Genomic DNA, 13,937 nt, shown 5'->3' with positions numbered 1-13,937 from the left:
AAATCCTCTTGAAATTATGATGGTAAATCCTTAAATATCTACAGCTTGGGCCAAATGTGGGCTTGAATTTAAATGCCAAGCCCACCCAAATCTAATCTCATAGGCCAAACGTCACCTAAGGGTTCAATTTATTGAAACTTAAAAAAAAAGGTTAAATTATAAAATATATCTTTTAACTTTGTATTTTATTTTAAAAATATCCTTATACTTGCCATACTATTCCTTACCTTTCATAAAGGTTTGAAGACTACCCTTTAGAGTAAAGTTTTTTTTTTTTTTTTTTTTTTTTTTGGAATTTCAAAAGAAAATGAAGACTTGTAGCAGTCATAGTAACCTATAATAAAAATCTTTCTCATCAAACGAATGACATTTTCGGATGGAAATTCTAGCCATTCTTAGTATGATATTGATAAATCTCATTGTTATTATTCAAACAAACATGAAAACACATGCTTACATAGCATTTTAGGTCATTGCCGCATAATTACAAGTTCAAGTATCTATATAAAATTTTAAAGGATTACTACCCAAGAGTCGTTCTAATAAGTTTATGAAAGGTTAAAAGTAATAGGTTAAAAATCACTTTTAGTCTTTGAATTTTATTGAGAGTAACAATTTAGTTCATGAATTTTAGTTTATAATGATTTAGTTCTCGTACTTTCAATTTTGTAACGATTGGTCTCTGAACCTTAGTATGTGACTATTTAGTCATTGTACATTCAAAATTGTAACAATCTAGTCCCTCAAGTAAAAATATTCATCAAAATTAGATGCCAATTTTTAATATTTCATGATGTAACCTTTATATTATGCACAAATATCGAGTCTCTAACTAGTTTAGCAATTTATTTATTCATGAAATCTTACCATTAGTTTCTATAATAGGGACTGAATTGTTACAAATTTTAAAGTATATGGACTAAATTGTTATACAGTAAAATTCAAAAACTAAATTGTTATAAAACTTAAAATATAAGAACTAAATTATTACAAATCAATGTTTAAGGACCAAATAGTTATTCCTATGAAAGTTTAGAGGCTAAAAATGATTTTTAACCAAAATAATATTACAAACTTGAGAAATAACTAAATATTGTTTAAGCCGTTACTTAAAAAAGGAAAAAGAAAAAAGGGAAAAAGAAGTGGGTTTTTTAATTTTTGCTGCCCTCTTCCCTGGCAGTACAAGCAATAACTCACGTACTCAGCCTCGCGCCTAAACTCTTAAACCCTAAACCCCTCAGAGCTCACAGTTGCGAGAGTTGCCATGGCGTCCATGGCTTCCAAAGGGAATCCACTCTTTTCTACCATTCCTCATTTCCTAACTTGGAGAAGCCTCGGCTTTCGTACCATTTGCTGCGGTCGCATGGGCTTCGCTTCTCAGTCTCAGCACCAGCTTGATACGGATACAACCCTCGCCCGAACCAAGGTTCTTGAAACTTTCAAAGAAGAATTCGAGATTGGATCGCACTTGGTTACGCTGGAAACTGGAAAGATCGCTCGTTTCGCTAATGGAGCCGCGGTTTTGGGCATTGAAGAGACCAAGGTCTTGTCTACCGTTACCTCTGCTAAGGGGGACGCTGTTCGTGATTTTTTGCCTCTCACGGTATGTCTGTTCTTTAGTTGTGACTGCATTCTAAAACAATAAGCTCTAGCACCAGTGACACTCCGAGGATCAAGTCCATAACGATTGAGCTAATAGAGTAAAGAACTCGGAGTATTTTTTCAGCGTAACTCAAATGTCATGAACCATGCTGATTATATAGAAATTTGATTTCGCAACATCAATTTCTGTGATAATATATTGGATCATTACTAGTTCAACTTAATAGTACGAATCGATGGACCCAACCCAAACACTTGTAGATGGTTCAAAAGTAAAACACTTAAAAGACATTACTTTTCCTTCGGTTGGCCTCCAGAAGGTATATGGCCGACCCTATTCCATACTTCCAAATAAACAATCTTGGAATGATCCATTGGGTCATGCCAAATACTTAGCCACGCATTTTTCAGCCATAACAGTTATTTGTCGAAATGCTTGGAAAGATTGTGTCTGTTATTTCTTACTTCTTTCTTCTTGATTGGTGGGCGGATGAGAAACAGTGATAAATGATTTGAACGAAATGAGCCTCACAAGCATGAGTAGAATGTTGTATGGGGAACTTTTCCATTGCAAGATTTTGTTTCCTTCACATTTCCATTTGTCTTCTTCGATTTTTTGTTTGTAATAATCTGAAGAGGTCGGGAATTAAGGATGATCCACATGGTCTGGAGTATCATTTCGAATGGCTAATGATATTTGTGGCACTAGTTCATGCAGAGGAAGTGCAATTGTTATAGTGATGGAGTTCATTAGAATGAAATGTACAATCTGTTTTCTGGCCACATTTTCACTTTTGATGATATTTGATGCTTTTAGTATACGTAATTGGGTGTTTTGTTGTGTCATGTGCTCTTCCGACACCATTTGCTAGAATGTGCAGTGGAGGAAGGTTTTGAATATTTTTTTTTCATCTGTTTAGGTGGATTATCAAGAGAAGCAATTTGCACAAGGTGTTATTCCGGGTACATTCATGAGGAGAGAGGGGGCGCCTAAAGAGCGTGAACTATTATGTGGCCGCATTATAGATCGTCCTATTAGGCCATTATTTCCCACTGGATTTTTCCATGAGGTCCAGGTATGTATTTTGAGTTTAGGTTAATATGTCCACGATAGTGCACTTTGGTAAATGATCACGTGAGATCTTACATGTCACAATACTTTGGCATGCCTGTTCTGTGACCCATTTTGTCTTGATGACTTTCATGCATATTCCCTAATCAAAGGTAATGGCCAACGTTCTTTCTTCCGATGGTAAACGAGATCCAGATGTTATGGCAGCTAATGCAACATCCGCTGCTCTTATGTTATCAGATATTCCGTGGGGTGGCCCCATTGGAGTGATACGTATAGGAAGGATTAATGGGAAGTTTATTGTCAACCCGACAATGGATGAGGTAATTACAGTGGTGCTTGACTGCTCCTGCACCCTCTTTATATTTCGTACATGAACACAAACAAAGATGGGTCCATTTGTGTTTTTCTCCTTGTCTGTTTGTTGTCTTTTCTTGAGCTTGTATGCATACTAAATTGGCTTTATTATTTTAAATAGTGAAAATTTACTTCTGATTCAGTTTTTATTTCACCACCTTCAATCATGAAAATAAGTATTAAATTTTGCTTCTCCATGGCTTTGAAATTTAGTTCAGTTTATTATTTTATTTATTATTATTTTAGAAGTTATTATAAAGAGAATAGTAAAATTTAGAAGTTATTGTAAAGAGAATGTTTAAATAAGTTGCCAACATGACCATAGCTTGACTGACATAAAATATAAAATATCAACCAAGAGGTCAGTAGTTCGAATCCCCCACTCTGCAAATTGTTGAAATAAAAAAAAGGTTTCCTAAAAGCCTATACTTTGAACTTTCTCTTAATAGCCTCATTATTTGACATCTTTTTGTTCTTGCATGTGTAAAATTTTTATTAGAATTTTGCTATTGTATGCTTCATAAAACCAGCTTGAGAGGAGTGCTATTGCGATTTATTGAACTTCGTATTGTCGAAAATTTTAGTTCAGTCCAGTGTCAACAACTATGAAATGACTAACTAGTTAAATGTTATGTGTTTGGCAACATAAAGATGTTGTAGTTAGATTTCTCCTATTTATGAGTGTATAAACTTTGGATATAATGCAGCTTAACTTGAGCGATCTCAACTTAGTATATGCCTGTACGAGGGAGAAAACGTTGATGATTGATGTCCAAGCACGTGAAATCACAGAAAAAGATCTTGAAGCTGGATTAAGGTTGGCACATCCCGAAGTAAGTGATGGAGATTTAAATTAATTCAGCTAGACTTTTGTAACTGATTACTACTAACAACACTGACGGTGATATTTAGGCAGTTAAGTTTCTTGAACCTCAAATCAGACTGGCTGCTAAAGCTGGAAAGCTGAAGAAGGAATACAAGTTGTCCATGGTGTCAGATAGTACAATGGAGAAAGTTACCAAGTTAGCTGAATCCCCTATTGAAGCTGTTTTCACTGACCCCTCTTATGGCAAGGTATTCACTATTTATTTGCAAGATGAATGTTTGAATTATTGCCTTGAACTCCTGCTGACCTACCTTTGCGTGTCTTTCATCTTTCTTTGCAAAGAAATCATATTTTTTCCATTAAATATTTTTTATGATCAATAGCTATATAGTTTTAATTTTGTATTATTTTTAGTTTGAACGTGGCGAGGCCTTAGAAAAGATCACACAAGATGTAAAGAAAGCATTTGAAGAAGAATGCGATGAAGAAGGCCTGAAGATTTTGCCAAAAGCAGTAGACTATGTGAGGAAAAAGGTATGTATATGACAATACAGTTATAAACATTTGAAAGAATTTTAGTCATAGTTGGTGAGTAAACTCTTGTAGTTTCTTTATAATTGATAGTACATTAATCTTTTCTGTTCATTCTTTCTTCTTAATCTCGATCAAATAAAAATTTTAATTAATATAAATTTTTTACATTTTATCATATTTAATATATCGAGTTGAAGCTTTCTGTCTCCCTCTGTCTCAAAGTTAAAAATTCAGTGAAATCCATGTAATTTATCTATCTGTTGGCATAACTATTTCCGGAAGTGTGTAGCTTTCTCAGGGTTTGTGTACTGTATCATTGTCATTGATGGATTTTAATTTTGGGATAGACGTAACTGGATGGGGAGCTGATTTTCTAATGAAGGACAATATACAAAGCACATGATTTTTTGTTCAGTCATTAAGTTTTTATTACATCCATCTTTATTCTCTCTAAGAACATTAGCAACTTGTTAAGTTCATGAAATATTAGGTTATCCGCAGAAGGATCATTGCCGAAGGACTTAGAGTTGATGGTAGACGTCTTGACGAAGTTAGGCCGTTGTATTGTGAATCCAGTTATTTACCTATACTTCATGGGTCATCAATTTTTTCTCGAGGAGATACACAGGTCAGCTCAGACAATTTCTTTAGTAGTTTTTTGGCTAGTTATTATTGATCATTTTACCAACAAGTGTCGGAAAACTTTGTGACATGTTACTTCTAATTTCTAATTCTCAAAAAGCACTACTGATTCACTCCCATACAGGTTCTATGTACTGTTACACTTGGAGCACCAGAAGATGCTCAACGCTTGGATTCCCTCGTTGGACCACCAACAAAACGTTTTATGCTTCACTATAGCTTCCCCCCATTTTCAATTAATGAAGTGGGAAAACGAGGTGGTTTAAATAGGCGTGAAGTTGGCCATGGTAAATGATTTATCTTTTTCTTCATGGTATTCAAGATATTTAAACTGAAGTGGGCAGTTGGTATGGAAATTTGGTCATAGGAATAAAGTGTTGGTTTCCATTTAGCTATGGAGGTTTCCATTGGGAAATAAAGTTTCTCTTTCACATAAGGTAGTGTTCAACTTCAGCATTATCAGTCAAAATCGTTAAGATTGGTCATCCTATGGTAAGAAGCAAAATTTGAGGTTTTTTGTGTGAGAATCAATCCTTCATTTACTCTTGCTTTTGTTTTTAGGTTGGTAAAGGTGTAAAACTTTGGTTTCTGAAAGATCTTTGATAAGGACCAAAGTCAATCATAAGTTTAAGACAGAATCGGATTTCACACAATTTGTTTGATCACCTTTTGTATACATCTCTTTCATTGTGTAAATTCACTTCCTTTTTTGTGATTACAACCTCACATCTCTTATATCTCAATTGCATAGGATCATGCAATCTCTCATGGGACATGTTGCCCCTTTTGTAATTTCATACAATCAATGAAATTATGATGGACTGTTTCTCATTAAAAAAAAAAAGATGGAAATCCTTGGGCTTTTATTTCAAATTTAACCTTTAGTAACCTAGAGTTTTTGGTTATCTATAACATGATCAGCTGTAGAAAGGTCTTAATTGCAGATATGTGGGGTGAGGAAAGGAAATGTAGAAACTCGTGATGCAACCCATCATCTAAAGCATTTAATACTCTTGAATTGCTGAATGGAATACTGTCTTCAATTAAAATATTTTCTTTCTGGCAGGAACTCTTGCCGAGAAAGCTTTGCTCGCTGTGTTACCTCCTGAAGATGAATTTCCATATACTGTCCGCATAACCTCAGAAGTCATGGCATCAGATGGTTCGACATCAATGGCAACTGTTTGTGGAGGTACTATTTGCTCTTGCATCAATCAAATGTTTTGTATTAAAATTGTTGTGCAGAGTTTTAACACTTTCTTTTCTGGAAAAGGAAATGGTGCTTTTCATTTCTTTGGTTGAAATAAAAAAGTTGTTTGTATTGCTGTATGATTTGTTGTAGTCGCAACTTGTAATGGATTTGATCCTACCCTCAATTTCTGATTCAAAAATCAGATCCTTTCATTTAAAAGCCTACTGAATTTAATGAAATTCTTCATTTTGCCATAATAGATCTTCAATAGCTATGTTAATTTGAGTTAATGCATTGTTGTGATTTCATGTGGTTAATATAACCTTATTTCTGCAGGTAGTATGGCATTGATGGATGCTGGCATTCCGTTAAATGAACACGTGGCTGGTGTTTCAGTGGGCCTTGTTAGTGAAACCGATCCATCAACTGGTGCAATTAAAGATTACCGTATCTTGACTGATATACTGGTAAGATTTTCTCTTGCCTTCCCTGGTTTAGCTCTCTGGGTCAAGGGCAACTTTTAGTTTCACTCCGTTTCTTTTTGTCAGTTGATGTGTCCTCTTAATCTCTGATACGCAATACATACATCAGTAGGGGCAAGAGATCGTCTGGCTCTAGAATTATCTAGTGCTAGCTGCTATAATATCAGCATTTAGACACAGCTAACTAGTGGTAGGTAAGTGGTTATTAGCCAGAGAGTTGCTAGATAATGGATTGAGAGGATATCGGAAGGAAGAATAAATTGTTAAAGCTATGGTAGTTGGTTGATTTCTTTGAATCCTTGGTGGTAATGTCTTTGCATTTGGAGCCTGTTAGGGTTTCGATCATCTTTTTTTTCCCGTATGTCTGGGCTTTCAACATGCATTGGAAGATGTTATGCCTCGTGGTCATTGTTTCCAGAGGATAGCAGGGGACAGCATTGCTACTGGGAATTCAATTATTTGGTGTATTTGGTGGGAAAGGAGCAACCAAATTTTTAATGGGCAAGAAAGCTTGATTTGTAGGGAAGTATTTGAGTTAGCTAAATTTTATGCCCTCATGAGTATCTTTAGAAAGAAAGTTTAAGTAGTATGCAACTTTTTGTAAATAACTCTAATTGGTTTGTTGGATTTGATTCGTGGATATTAGGCTGTAATACTACTTTTTCTCTAATGAATGAAAGGGGTATGTTTCTTCTTGTTATGAATACCATTGAGGTTGGTATTGGTTGTTCTCGACCAATTCTTTCTTTCCTTGAACATAAAAAATCATTTGTACCCAAGTCCACAACCTTTTCTTCCTTCAAGCTTCTATTAGGAAAGCTAATCAGTTCATTAATGAAGGAAAGAATTTGGAAACCTGGCAGAATTTCAGACGCAGTCTTACTTTTTGGCTTCTGCTAATTTGATTTGTGAGTTTGTTGCATATGGATTTGTAGGGGCTTGAAGATCATCTGGGTGACATGGACTTCAAAGTAGCTGGCACACGAAAAGGAATTACAGCAATTCAGTTGGATATAAAACCTGCTGGAATTCCATTGGACATAATATGCGAGTCCCTAGAGCATGCACGTAAAGGTCGTTGGCAAATACTTGAGCACATGGAGCGTGAGATTAATGCACCACATATTAAGGATCCTAAAAACTCTCCTCAATTAGGTGGGAATTATTATTGAAGTTTTTTTTTTTCCCATTGACTGTCTATTATTACTACTTGAAACCTATTAAATGTCTTGGTCAATGTGACCCATTGCAGCTACCTTAAAGTATGATAATGATGCTATTCGTCGACTAATTGGACCTCTTGGTACTTTGAAGAAAAGAGTTGAAGAGGAGACAGGTATACTGTGCAGTTGGGACTTATGATTTTATTCATTTGTTTAGTTTATTGCTTCTAGTTTTGTAGTCTCACATGATATTATTTATTCATTTATGGTTTGGGCATTCGTTCCCATCTAATTGAACTAGATCAGTATGGTATCTTTGTGTAATTCTAGAAATTGTATCTTTGAGCATTAACCTCATTTCATTATTTCAATAAAAAATGTTGTTTCCTTTTCAAAAAAAAAAAATTATTTTTTTTTACCTGCTAGTGCAGACAAAGGCTTATGCCCAATAATTATATTTGATTAATGTAAGTTTTTGCATCAAGCATAGATGCACTGTCTTCTGTTGTAGCAATTCTTCCACTTGTGTTGCTAGTGAATATTGTGTCTAGATCCTATACAATTATCAGAAAGCAAATGCCGCTAGGACTATCAAGATAACTCTTTTGTTACTTCAACTTTGATTCTTCTTGAATATTGAATCATGGTCGTCACTTGTTCAGCTTGGTTTTCTTGATATTGTTTAGGTGCACGCATATCGGTAGGTGATGGTACTCTTACCATAATGGCTAAAAATCATGCTGTGATGGAGAAAGTTCTAGAAAAGGTATGGCTTTCCCTTGTTTGTCTCTACTTCTTACTTGTGTTCCATGTTATCTTCACATTTCAAGGCTACTGTGTGCTGTCTGTAAATTTTTGTTGAATGCTCTGCAGTCGTCGTAAATTTGTTAATATTATGTTTAGGGAAATTATGTTTGTACTTCGAGTGAAAGTATAGGAAATTTTCTCTGCCTGAATATAGCAAATTTCTCTCACGCAACTTTTTTACAGGCTGACTGAGGTAACTTCACTATTTTACAGGTTGATTTCATACTTGGCCGTGAGATTGAAATTGGAGGAACTTATAAATGTATTGTAACTTCAGTAAAAGAGTATGGTGCATTTGTTGAGTTTAATGGTGGGCAGCAAGGCCTTCTCCACATCTCAGAGTTGTCACACGATCCAGTAAGCACTCTTTTAAAGCACTCTTTTCTTGAAATGAGTTCAACCAAATACTTTCACTTCCGATACCATTTTTATAAGAAAATAATCTAAAATGCGTGCTGTCTTCAATTTTTTGTAAAATATATTCATCATTCTAACATTTAACCTAAGAGTAGTAATCCATATTGTGGCATGATATTAAAATTCTACAAGGTTATCGAATGTTACATAGTCAACAGTTATCTTGCGAAATTTATTGAAGTGTGCATAGACTGATATGGAAATATACCGACTATTTATTTAAAAATTTTAGGCCCGATTTATAACTATTTAGTTTTTTAAAATGAGGTTTGTTTTCTTCTCAAATTCTTATCATGATTTTCATCTTTCCTAAGTAAAAAGAGTTGAATTCTTAACTAAATTCCAAAACTAAAAATAGAATTTTAGAAATTACTTTTTTTTAAACTTGACTTTGTTTTTGAAAATATGGGTAGAAAGTGGATAGCAAATCAGAGAGATTTGCCAGTGGAAGGGGTTTTTGTTGACTTAGTTTTCAAAAACAAAAGATTAATATTTACAAGTATACTTGTTTTTTTTCCCTTCTAAAAATGGCTCACATTTCTTGTGATCAGATCTCCCGGGTTTCAGATGTTGTGTCTGTTGGTCAGAAGATTTCCTTGAGGTGCATAGGTCAAGACGTCCGTGGTAACATCAAATTGTCCCTTAAAGCAACGTTGCCGGGACCAAAAGCCGAAGGTCAGAATGGAAATTCTGTTTCTTCTTTGGAATCAGTTCCTCCAGTTGGAGAAGCATATAAGACCCAACATGAAACTCAGAATTCTACATCCAATACTTCTCTAGTGGACACAAGTGTAGGTAGTGAGGTGAATCATACTTTGTCAGTTCACTCGATGCTTATTCGAAGTGCTGATGATTGTGATGAGGAAGAAAAAAAATCTGCTGGTATGAACTTGAAACCTAAGGATACTCAAAAACCAAAGACTAAATCTACACCAAAACGTACGCAGAAGGGTGTAAATAACAATAAAGGTAGTGAGGTGAGTCCTACTTTATCAGTTCCCTCGATTCTGATTCGAAGTGCTGAAGATTGTGATGAGGAAGAAAAAAAATCTAAACCGAAGACTACATCTACACCAAAACGTATTCAGAAGGGTGTAAATAACAATGAAGGTAGTGAGGTGAATCCTACTTTGTCAGTTCCTTCAATTCTTATTCGAAGTGCTGAAGATTGTGATGAGGAAGAAAAAAAATCTGCTGGTTTGAACCTGAAACTTAAGGATACTCGAAAACTGAAGGCTAGCCAGTCAAAACCCTTTACTCAGAAGGGTGTAAATAACAATAAAGTTGAAGTTGAAAGCCCCATAACTACAAGAAATCTGAAAATTGGAATGAAAGTCAGAGCAAAGATTTATCAGGTTCGAGCTCGTGGTTTAGTGCTTGATTTGGGTGAAGGGGTTCGTGCGATGTATCGATTCGAGGTACATTACCATTTTCTTCTTTTTGAGACCTTATATCGTGGCTGTTTATTTCTGTTATAGTACAGCGTTGAAGGTCTAGAAGATGAGTTTTCTACTGTTTTCTTTGCAATATACAGGGAGACAACAGGAGCAATTTTAAGGTTGGGGATGAGTTGCATGTTCAGTGTTCGAGCTTTTCGTGCAACGGGATTCCTGTAATGTCGTTGGTCGATAATAAGTAGTTTGACATCGCACATCAGGTTTTAACTTATTCAATGTCACTCTGGGAAATAAAAAGTGAATCACCTTTGTTGAGGATTTTGAGAGACTCCTTAGCTTAGATGTTACAATCTTTGGCAATAGCTTTTTATGTTCAATATTGGCAGAAACAACAGGGCTTTGTTCCAAGCATATAGAGATAGAACTGATGTTCAATCATGGCGTCAACCCGTACGGTTCTCATTCTTTGGTTTGTAAAAGTCGGTTTGTGGTTCTTATTCTTTGGTTCGTAAAAGTCGGTTTGTGGTTCTCATTCTTTGGTTCGTAAAAGTTGGTTTGAACTTAATTATCTTTTTGCATCTTCCAGTAGTCAGTTGAAAATTTATCACCAATTTGATCGTAATTTTGAAACTAGATCTTTGGTACATTTCACATTTTTTGTTTACCTTTTCTTTAGACTGGTATTTGCCCGTAAGTTAATTTTGAGCGAAATGTTAGAAATGTGTTTTTATTAACATTTTAAGTAAAGATAGTTCTGTAAAATTAGTTTAGGAAGTTTATTTAGCCTTTGAATCTTCAAAATTTTCAAGAGTTAGCTTATGTTATAATATTTTTCAATGATACCTCTTATGTGGGTTGGAACTTGTCTGATGTTGACCTTGAAATCAGTGAACGGAATTCTAAATAAAAAAACCCCCTAGCTCTGTCCATGTTTCTGATGAAGATATTGATGAAGATACTCCTCTTGTTGAGCTTCAATCGAAGAGAACTGAGGATATTAGTGCTGGTGTTGTTGATAATGGCGCTGTTGTTGAAACCGATGTTGATGCTTTGCATGAGACATGATTTGAAAAGTCTCTTTCTTAGGAGGATTTCAACTGGGGTCTATGGAGTAGTTTTGATAATGACACTGGAAATGTTCATGTCACTTGTGCTACGGCAAAAGGCAAAGGAAAGCAGTCTGCGAGTTCAAATGTTTCCTTTATGCCCTTGGATGGGGTGTCTTTCCATATCGAGGAGGGTGCTAGTTTGTAGAAATATGTGGTGAAGAAAAATATTGTTGATGAAAAGGTACTGTCAGAGTGTACTCGGGAATGTTTTGATCTTATGGAGTTGTTAATTGATGTTGGGTTAGAAAGAACAATATTGAATTTGAGATTTCATTATCCCCAACTTGTTTGAGAGTTTATTGTCAATCTAACCTCTGATTTGGTTGATCTAGCCAGTCTTTATTTTCAGAAAGTTTATATTCGACGTCAATCGTTTGTTATATCTCTTGCCTTAATCAACCAGTTCTACATAGGAATGTGCATGAACACGTGACAAAAGTGCGTCCATTTCTAAGGGACTTAAATGGGAGGTGCTCATTCTTCATGGCCTAGAAAGAGTCAGCTGCCTATAGTCATGCTTAATGTAAAGTATGTCCACAAAATTGGAATTGCAAATAGGTGCACTTCATCCCATAAGTTAGGGCTTTCTGTTTCTCTTACTACTTTGATCTGCTAAATTAGGACACGAGCTCAGTAACTATGGGGTATTTGTTTTGAATCAAATAAAGCACCACATCGGGTCAAAAGCCCTTCGATTGTCCATTTGCTACCCATGGTTGATTTGTGGCTTTTTATTATCCCATAAACCTGACTTCATTACATCCACTGAATCTATTGGCTCTCCTAGTCTTTTCATCATTCATCCCAAATTCTTGTAAGGTCACCATGTTCCTGATATTAATACTACTATGACTTCTCATTTTGATGGCCCCAACCAAGCTTTAATTGATTCTTTATTTGGCAGTCGTATTCTTCAACTGTTATCAAATGAGTCTCGTGACATTGATAACATGATATAAAAACTTAAGGAACGAAAAGCTGAGGTTGATGAAGTGTTGTAGGTGATGTAGACTATTTTGTCCAGGTTTGGTGGGCTTCCTCTTCTCAAAGGTGAGATTGATTTTTTATTTTTTATTTTTTTAATTATTTTTTATTACCTTTTGTTTTATTTTAGCCAGAAAGGGGGAGACATGGTTGATACCTCTCAAAAAGAGTTATTTTTCCTAGCTTAATTTGGGTTCGCTAGTGGATTTTATGTACCCTACTTTGTAGGTACCGGATAATTAAGAGGTAGAATTAATCATTTGGTGAAGAACGAGATTAATTTGAAGCAATTTGGAGTTGATTTGAGCATTTGGGCTTCAAAGGAATCAAAAGGACCAAAATGTCCCTATCGGAGTGTCACGACGCTCAAGATTGGCCCAAGTCTGATGCTCGTGCAAACTTGGAGGCAGTAGCTTGGAGTGTAGGGGAGCGTTGCAATGCTGCCCCGAGCGTAACAACGCTTTGAATGTTCAACATCGCCATTGTTGCAATGCATCCTGACGCATCACTCTAACGTTTGGGGACAGAATGCCCAACATTGTAATGTTGCCCATCAGCGTTGCAGCGCTATGATCTTTGACGGATGTGGAGCGGGACACGCATGCAAGTGAGCGTTGGACTTCCAGCCTGACGCTCTCCTTCAGTCGCATCAGCGTTGCAACGTTATTCCATGCGTTATTATGCTGCCCTGAATTTTTCTATAAAAACTCCTCTTAGTTTTAGGTCGAAATTATGCTGAATTTAGGGGGTCAAATTGATGGAGGCCGAGGTTAAACTTCATCCTTCCTCCTTTCCCTTCAATTTTCAGTATCTTAAGGTTAGTTTTTCTTCTTCTTTTGGGTTATAATCCATGGAACAAATGTGTATCTCAGATTTATCTATGAATTGATGAGGTAAATTCTATCTAGTTTCTTTGAGCAAGAGCCCTATGATTAATTTCTTGAGATTTCTAATTATTGTTGTGAAGTATTTGAGATGATTTGATTGAATTTTAATGGGATTTTTATGAATTGATCTGACAAACCGGTTTATTGAAATTCTTGTTTGCAAAATCATCATAGCCTATGCAATATCGATTGATTTAGTTGCACGTATGCCTTAGTATAATCTTTCATAATTAATCATGTTATAAGATATGACTTTTCGGCTTGTAGTATGTCTCAACAATTGAACCCTTTTGTAATGCAATTCAATTTTAACTTGTATGTCGCTAAGAAGGAAGGGTTGTAAATTGAATTAGGGTTAATTTAGTTTAATATCAAATTTGGCTAATTGGGCTATTAGATTCTCTAATAGGCTGAGGAGTTCAGAGGTTTAATTCAATTAATTGATTTTCATGATAGAAATTGAATA

The 13,937-nt window shown here is 35.4% G+C and overlaps 1 protein-coding gene across 2 annotated transcripts; it reads left to right on the top strand.

Annotated features, from left to right (window-relative positions):
- Nucleotides 1-1,158: 1,158 nt before the first annotated feature.
- On the top strand, nt 1,159-13,491 carry LOC120091297 (polyribonucleotide nucleotidyltransferase 2, mitochondrial). Of its 2 annotated transcripts, XM_039049269.1 has the most exons (18): nt 1,159-1,603; nt 2,523-2,678; nt 2,827-2,997; nt 3,739-3,864; nt 3,944-4,105; nt 4,272-4,391; nt 4,882-5,019; nt 5,158-5,320; nt 6,100-6,225; nt 6,562-6,692; nt 7,643-7,862; nt 7,960-8,043; nt 8,557-8,636; nt 8,891-9,034; nt 9,646-10,512; nt 10,629-11,781; nt 12,505-12,650; nt 12,813-13,491. In XM_039049269.1, exons 1-16 carry the CDS (start codon nt 1,265-1,267, stop codon nt 10,731-10,733), a joined length of 3,132 nt encoding a protein of 1,043 aa, XP_038905197.1. In that variant the 5' UTR covers nt 1,159-1,264; the 3' UTR covers nt 10,734-11,781; nt 12,505-12,650; nt 12,813-13,491. The 2 variants fall into 2 exon arrangements, with proteins under 2 accessions (XP_038905197.1, XP_038905196.1); XM_039049268.1 differs by having other exon boundaries at nt 10,629-12,650.
- Nucleotides 13,492-13,937: the final 446 nt, after the last annotated feature.

The sequence above is a fragment of the Benincasa hispida genome, chromosome 11 (genome assembly GCF_009727055.1).
Source record: "Benincasa hispida cultivar B227 chromosome 11, ASM972705v1, whole genome shotgun sequence".
Classification (NCBI taxonomy): Eukaryota; Viridiplantae; Streptophyta; class Magnoliopsida; order Cucurbitales; family Cucurbitaceae; genus Benincasa; species Benincasa hispida.
Note: the sequence above shows the minus strand (reverse complement) of the source record. Positions and strands in the feature narration are given on the sequence as shown.